We start from the raw sequence: 8,084 nt of genomic DNA, 5'->3' as shown, positions 1-8,084 counted from the left end.
AAAAGCCATTTAATTGTATGAGTGTTAACAGACTTTTATGTTTGATTAAGCAGAAATTCTAAACCTGGTTCAGTTGCTAAAACCTCTGACTGTTTCAACAAGTGTTAAAGAAAAAGAAGATAAAGCTGAGAAAACTACTAAAACTGCTTCACATCCATGTGGTTGTGGATCAATTTTATTACATAATATCGTCATAATATCAAATATGACACTCTGATAGTGATGCCACATCTAAAACAGTTTGTCTTTTAATCCGTTTCACATGTGCAGTCTCCACGGTGCCTGTTATTTCCTTGAACAGTAATGAGAAGAAAAACTGTGAAATTTACAGCCTTTCTACATATGAGTGTTTTTTGGTAATTAGGCAGGTGACCATCAAAAATACATTTAGTGCAAAGATATCTACAAAATGTAAATCATCTGGGAAATGCAGATAAATAATAAAGTTTCATATCTGCTCACATCAATAGACCTGTTTTCAGACAACTCCAAATAAAACACAAATTTCAGTAAAAAATAAAAACTTTTTTTGGACTTGTTTTTCAAAGATGTCAAACAACGGGTGTGACACTTAGCTGTGTGTGAAACTATTATCTGATCGAATAAAACAAAAATTAGTTCTTTTTAAAATAACAAGACTATAAATTCTTTTTTGAATTTTGGTCAGTTTGAAACCGTATATCAGAGGATTCATGATAGGAGGAATGACAAGAAACTCTATTGCTATAAAGTTTTGAAGGGTCCGAGGCAACTCTTTCGAACCCAGTCGCATATTTATAAGATCAGTAAGTATTGCCACAACAAAAGTAAATAATGAGACGAGATGTGGGACACATGTTTGCATGAACTTTGCCCTGTTTTCTATAGACTTTACACATGTTTGAATGATATACATATAGGACCAAACTATAAAAACACCATGAAGAAAATAAATACTTATTGTAATATTTGCAACTATAGCATTGATTGTAGTTTGTGCTGGAAAACAAGCGAGTTGAACAATACTCCAGTTCACACAGAAGAGTCTGGAAATATACGGGCTGCATAACTTCAGTCTGGATGTTAGAAAGACATTTACAGCCACAATGCAGAAAGTTGTGAACCAAGAAAAACATGCAAACCTAATGACTCTTCGCTTTGACATGATAGAGTGGTACTTCAGTGGCTGACATATGGCCACATATCTGTCATATGCCATGACTGCAAGAATCGACAGTTCGCCACAGACAAAAGAATAAATCACCTGATTCTGAATAAGGCAACCGTAATATGAGATGAGATGAACATCAGAGAGGAGATCCCAGAGAAATCTGGGAAAGAAACCTGCTGTTCCATAAAGTGCATTCATACAAAAGACACAGAGCAGAATATACATTGGTTCATGGAGGTTGGTGTCCAAGATGATGATCACAATGAGAGAAACATTGACCAGGCAAATGATGCAGTAACACAACAAACTGAGAAAGAAGAGAACAAACCTGTGACTGATTGTTTCATTGAAACCTGAAAGAAAAAACATTGTTATTACAGAAACATTATTCATTGTGATAGAGAGACCTAAGTGTAGCCTAGTCTCTCACTGTATCCTGTCTCTGTTCTCCTCTCTCCTCTATCTACTACAGATAACAGCAACATGTGAGCTGGGATTTCAAACCAGCCAATCAATGACCTGGAATGAAAGCTCACAGCTTTGGAAAAATATCCCAGGGGATTTAATATGTATCACGTACTAAACACATAATAAAACAACCCTGCAGGTTCTCGAAAAATAAATATTAAATAGTTTTTAAATCTTTATTCAAAAATAAGCTTCTTTATGATACTGTTAGGAATTTATTGCATTTATGCCATTTAAAGATAACTGCCTAGGGCTTGTTGTGGTTTTCTTCTGTTATTCTTTTGTAGTCCTTCGTAGTCCAGCTTGAGCCTACACTCAAGTCAGCTCATTCTTGCTTCAGTGATAATGATCAGGCTCTCTGATGCTTGCTGAACTTACGAGTAAGATAGTAAGATGTCCTTGTGAATGTTGCTTCCTCTTTGCCTCTTAGTAACTCTGTGGAAAAAGGAATTGTTTGCACCTGTTACATGTTACTTACCTGTTACTCTGCTGCCTGCTCACTCTCCACCTTTCCTACTCCACAATGGAAAGATTCCAGCCTGCACTCCCTCCTTTGTCCATTCTGGAAAAGTGATCCAAGCTCCTCAAAGCAGAACTCCAGTCATGAAGCCTCAAGAACCCAGCTATTTATCAAATTTTCTGCAGTGTGATGTAACCTTATCCTTGCACCACGATCACCCCTTTTCTCTGGCCTAGGACGTTCAAAGTTCTGACATCCATACTGGTTGGCTTTTGTATGGCTTCAAACTCCTCCAGTGCATGATGATACTCATCCACTGACGAAGCCAACTGGACAAAATCACTTGCAAAAAGCAAGGACACAAGAGTGCGGTTCAAAGCGTCAAAACTCTGTCATGGACATTTGGTTGTACAATGTTGAATTGAAGAAGCTTTTCAGATGAGAGGTGAAACGTCTTCAAGCAACTTAAAGTAGTCCAGACGCTTTTATTTCTAAGCTCCTTAGACTACGATGACCTGGATGACTGAGAACCTTCACAGACACATTGGTTGTACAAGGATCTTGTAAAATCCATCCAAGTACCTGTTACTCACCCAGAACAAAACACATGTTGAACGGTTGGTCAGTCACCCATGAAAACTCCAATCAATCACTAACTCAGAACCACTGAGGTAGACTACCTCTCCTCAAAAGAGAACAGAAGCGAAAGGAAGGAAGCCGGAGAGCCAAAGAACCAGAAGGATCACCCTTGCAGTGAGCCCCAGAATGATTGATTGGCAATTTCCTAAATTTTTGTTGATAAGCTTGCGGGACAAGCTCATATGTTTGTAACAGTTTTCTTTACAATTTTATAATTAATCAATCGACAAACTGGTACACACCCCGTGGGCTTTGCCGACCAGTTTACGATGTAATAAAAGCAGCCAAAACTCCATGGGACAACTTGCATTTGTTGAAATATGAACCAACTTTGTCTTCATGACATGGAGGGACTAGTTGAAAGTGCTTTGTGATGTCAAAACCTATAGAAATAGTAGTAGATGTGCTGGGATGACCAGACACAGGCATGGGAACAACACGTGAGCTTTTCTCTAAGTCCAGGGCCCTAACACGAGATGCATAGCTTGCACCTCAAGTTGTTTAGCGTGGGCCTCCACCTCTCTTACACAGAGGGTTAAGCAGAGATCCTCAGTGGACATACCTGTTTGTCCATAGCTGCATCATTCAATAGAAGGCACTTAGGTAGAAAGAGCTTAGAAAAGAGTACCTCTGCGAATATGTGTAAATGGATGAATGTGGCAAGTTGTGTAAAGTGCTTTGAGTGCTCAGACTAGAAAAGCGCTATGTAAGAACCAGTCCATTCACCATCAGCCTCCACACTAGCAGGGAGCATGTCAGTAGCCTCCGGCACTTTGGTATCCGGTCCCAGTTTAGTCCTGTCTAGGGGTCAGGTCATAGCAGGAATGAGGCATCTGCCCCAAGCAGGACCCAAGCAGCCACAGGAGACAATCTTCTGTCACTACATGGTGTTTATTTATAGAAAGGAACAACAACAACACAGGACGGTCAGCACTTCAGGATGAGCTGAGGACAAAATAATAAACTCAGGGAAGCAAGTAAACGTCTTTCACAGGCAGTTCTCCAGGTACCGCAAAAACAAGTATATATGACAACGGCTATAACACTATGCATTTATGGTATACTCTGAAAGAAATATTTTTCATTACGATTTACAATTATCCCCTTTTGTTCTTCAGATACTTTAAATGATCTTGTATATATATAAAACTGGTCAGAAAATCCAGTAAAATCACCAAAAACTTGTAAGGCAAATCTGAAATAAGATGATATCAGGTTCCTCTTTTATTTCACTAATGAACATAAAATGTCAGTGAAGTTTCCACACAAAGTGCATTTGGTAATGGGTGTTAATCATTTGCCTTAGACGAATTCTCTGAGATATATAATTTGTAAATTATATGTAAAAATAAATAAATGTATTTTTTAGTGCCAAAAAACTTGAAATATAAAAAGATTTAAGGCACAAAAAGCAACTTCCTATCACTCAACAGAGCGTCATGATGATGCAACAGTGCAAGTGACCATTCACAATACATTAAGCATCACCTAATAAATTAACATTAATGCTTTAAAAACTGTATATGTGGCTTGACTATTTGCTCAAGACAGTCCATTTATGTGGTTTAGTGATTTTTTTTAAGAAAAGTATTAAAAATGTAAAAAAAAAAAAAAAGATATAAGTAACTTCTAAAACTCAAAGGGGCTTTACTAGCATAAGGCAAGAGTCACCGAAATATAAAAAACATGACAGTACAGATTCTTTTCTTAATTTTGGTCAATTTGAAGCCATAAATAAGAGGATTCATAATAGGAGGAATGACAAGAAACTCTATTGTCACAAAGTTTTGAAGGGTTTGAGGTAAAACTATTGAACCAAGTCGGATATTCATAACATCAAAAAGTATAGTCACAAGAAAAGTGAGTAGGGAAAGTAAATGTGGGACACATGTCTGCATGAACTTTGCCCTCTTTTCTGTAGACTTTACACATGTTTTAATGAGGTAAACGTAGGACCACACGATAAACAAACCGTGGAATACATAAACAGTTATTGTAATATATGCAACTATGCTGTTAATGATAGTTTCAGCTCGTGAACAAGCAAGTGTGACAATAACTGAGTTCACACAGAAGAGTCTGGAAATGTACGAGCTGCATAACTTCAGCCTGGATGTTAGAAAAATATTTACAGCTATAATACAAAAAGGTGTGAACCAAGAAAAACATGCAACCTTAATGACTCTTTGCTTTGACATGAAAGAGTGATACTTCAGTGGCTGACATATGGCCACATATCTGTCAAATGCCATGAGTGTAAGAATCGAAACGTCGATGCAGGCAAAAGAATAAACCACATGAGCCTGAATAAGGCAATCGTAATATGAGATAACATGAACAGGAGAGAGCAGATCCCAGAGAAATTTAGGGTAAAAACCTGCTGTTCCATAAAGTGCATTCATGCAAAAAACACAGAGCAGAATATACATGGGTTCATGGAGGTTTTTGTCCAAGATGATGGTCACAGTAAGAGCAAGATTTAGCAGGAAAATGATGCAGTAACACAGCAAACTGAGAAAGAAGAGAACAAACCTGTGATTCACTGTTTCATTTAAACCTGAAAGAAAAAACATTGTTATTACAGAAACATTATTCATAATGAGTGAAAGACTGAACTCTGTCCCTCACAGAGTCTGGTCTCTCCTTTTCTCTCTCTTGACTAGATCATCACCTGAGCTGGATTTCAAACCAACCAATCAATGATCTGGAAAGAAGGTTCACTGCAGTCAGTGTGCTGTAATTTGCTAAATATAAAATAAAACAAAATTAAAAGCCACAAACAAATTTCAAGATACTATAAGTGTATTTTCAGTTTTACAGTTGTGTTCAGTTGTGATCACTAATACATTACAGACTGCGGCCAGTCTCAAACAAAGAGGAGTCTCCAGATTTATTCACTACGACTGGGAAACTGAAGTGTAACTCTGTTCCTCACAGGTTGGTCTCACTCCCTTTCTATTAAGATCTTCTATATGATCTTCTAAAAGATAGATTTTATTTGCATCACCTGTCTGTGTGATGTGAATGTGGAAACTTTGTTGATAATTGGTGAGGCAAACCTCTGTAATCCTGCGACAAAATCTAAACTGTTAAGTTTTTCCTTGCTCCCAGTTAAGAAATTGTATACAGATGCTATAATGCTACATTACACCAGATCTTCCCAAAAGGTTGATTCTGTTCATCTGGACGTTGTCAGTGGGAGAAACATTTCATCACTTGTCCAAGTGACTTCTTCAGTCTTAACTGACTGCAGGTTTCCAACCTTATAAACAGTACATTTGCACAATGACTGAAACTAAACACTTATCACCAACCACTGATCAAAGACCATTGATCAGTGATCAAAGACCACTGATCAATGGCCATGAGTACCATTCACACAGAGTTGGGGAATGGCTGCAATCACAGCATTGTAAGATGGTGAAAGATGTACCCTTAGGCCCCCTCCTCGATTTAGAGATGGTCTTTGCCTTTTCATGTAAATGGCCAGTCAAATCTCATAGTGCTACCAGCCCCTCCCCAGTACGCTCAAATAGCGTGTAGATTAAGTTTAGTGTGGAAGAAGGGGTGAAAAGATGCAGCTAAAAAGCTGAGAGAAAACAATAAAAAGAATGTAAAAATAGATGCAGCAACATGTATCAAACTGACATCTTGGCTGTTGGGGGCTGCTGCACCATGAACAGTAGTACCACCAACAACTTTTAACCAGACCTCACAGCCACAGGAGGCTGCTGCTTCTAGCACCAGCTGTGGAAAAGTGAGGAAGAGGAGGAAGATGAAACTAACATGGTAAGAAAATAGTTGGAGGGACATCATTAGGGAGGGAAGATACTGGTAAAATTCATGGCTACTTTGACCATAAGCTACTGCTATAATCCAACAACAACTGTATCAACCTGAATAAAACCTGTTTCAATATCTATAATTAAACAAAACAAAATACATACATAATATGTGTATACATGATATACAGTGGCTTGCAAAAGTATTCGGCCCCCTTGAACTTTTCCACATTTTGTCACATTACAGCCACAAACATGAATCAATTTTATTGGAATTCCACGTGAAAGACCAATACAAAGTGGTGTACACGTGAGAAGTGGAACGACAATCATACATGATTCCAAACATTTTTTACAAATAAATAACTGAAATGTGGGCTGTGCGTAATTATTCAGCCCCCTGAGTCAATACTTTGTAGAACCACCTTTTGCTGAAATTACAGCTGCCAGTCTTTTAGGGTATGTCTCTACCGTTTTGGTCTCATCTGACCAGAGCACCTTCTTCCACATGTTTGCTGTGTCCCCCACATGGCTTGTGGCAAACTGCAAACGGGACTTCTTATGGTTTTCTGTTAACAATGGCTTTCTTCTTGCCACTCTTCCATAAAGGCCAACTTTGTGCAGTGCATGACTAATAGTTGTCCTATGGACAGATTCCCCCACCTGAGCTGTAGATCTCTGCAGCTCGTCCAGAGTCACCATGGGCCTCTTGGCTGCATTTCTGATCAGCGCTCTCCTTGTTCAGCCTGTGAGTTTAGGTGGACGGCTGTGTCTTGGTAGGTTTACAGTTGTGCCATACTCCTTCCATTTCTGAATGATGGCTTGAACAGTGCTCCGTGGGATGTTCAAGGCTTGGGAAATCTTTTTGTAGCCTAAGCCTGCTTTAAATTTCTCAATAACTTTATCCCTGATCTGTCTGGTGTCTAAATCCAATCGAGAATCTGTGGCAAGATCTGAAAACTGCTGTTCACAAACGCTGTCCATCTAATCTGACTGAGCTGGAGCTGTTTTGCAAAGAAGAATGGGCAAGGATTTCAGTCGCTAGATGTGCAAAGCCGGTAGAGACATACCCTAAAAGACTGGCAGCTTTAATTGCAGCAAAAGGTGGTTTTACAAAGTATTGACTCAGGGGGGCTGAATAATTACGTACAGCCCACTTTGCAGTTATTTATTTGTAAAAAAATGTTTGGAATCATGTATGATTGTCGTTCCACTTCTCACATGTACACCAATTCAATTCAATTCAATTTTATTTATATAGCGCCAAATCACAACAAAAGTCGCCTCAAGGCGCTTTATATTGTACAGTAGATAGTACAATAATAAATACAGAGAAAAACCCAACAATCATATGAGCCCCTATGAGCAAGCACTTTGGCGACAGTGGGAAGGAAAAAATCCCTTTTAACAGGAAGAAACCTGCAGCAGAACCAGCCTCAGGGAGGGGCGGCCATCTGCTGCGACCGGTTGGAGTGAAAGAAGGAAAACAGGATAAAGACATGCTGTGGAAGAGAGACAGAGATTAATAACAGATATGATTCGATGCAGAGAGGTCTATTAACACATAGTGAGTGAGAAAGGTGAC

General features: G+C 38.8%; 2 protein-coding genes across 2 annotated transcripts; both read right to left on the bottom strand.

Moving 5' to 3' along the window:
• Window positions 1-571: 571 nt before the first annotated feature.
• Window positions 572-1,561, bottom strand: LOC100700634 (olfactory receptor 52D1-like). The gene has a single exon (XM_025903613.1). The coding sequence runs from the start codon at window positions 1,541-1,543 to the stop codon at window positions 572-574; it is 972 nt and encodes a 323-aa protein (XP_025759398.1). The 5' UTR covers window positions 1,544-1,561.
• A 2,823-nt stretch (window positions 1,562-4,384) lies between these two features.
• On the bottom strand, window positions 4,385-5,323 carry LOC109197471 (olfactory receptor 5F1-like). The gene has a single exon (XM_019352477.2). It carries the CDS (start codon window positions 5,312-5,314, stop codon window positions 4,385-4,387), a length of 930 nt encoding a protein of 309 aa, XP_019208022.1. The 5' UTR covers window positions 5,315-5,323.
• Between the last annotated feature and the right edge of the window lie 2,761 nt (window positions 5,324-8,084).

Source organism: Oreochromis niloticus, linkage group LG16, assembly GCF_001858045.2.
Source record: "Oreochromis niloticus isolate F11D_XX linkage group LG16, O_niloticus_UMD_NMBU, whole genome shotgun sequence".
NCBI classification, from domain to species: domain Eukaryota; kingdom Metazoa; phylum Chordata; class Actinopteri; order Cichliformes; family Cichlidae; genus Oreochromis; species Oreochromis niloticus.
This window is presented reverse-complemented; position numbering and strand designations above follow the sequence as displayed.

Excerpts from the sequence above, each read along its gene's own strand:
- LOC109197471 (XM_019352477.2), bottom strand. The coding sequence starts at position 5,314 with ATGAATAATGTTTCTGTAATAACAATGTTTTTTCTTTCAGGTTTAAAT.
- LOC100700634 (XM_025903613.1), bottom strand. The coding sequence starts at position 1,543 with ATGAATAATGTTTCTGTAATAACAATGTTTTTTCTTTCAGGTTTCAAT.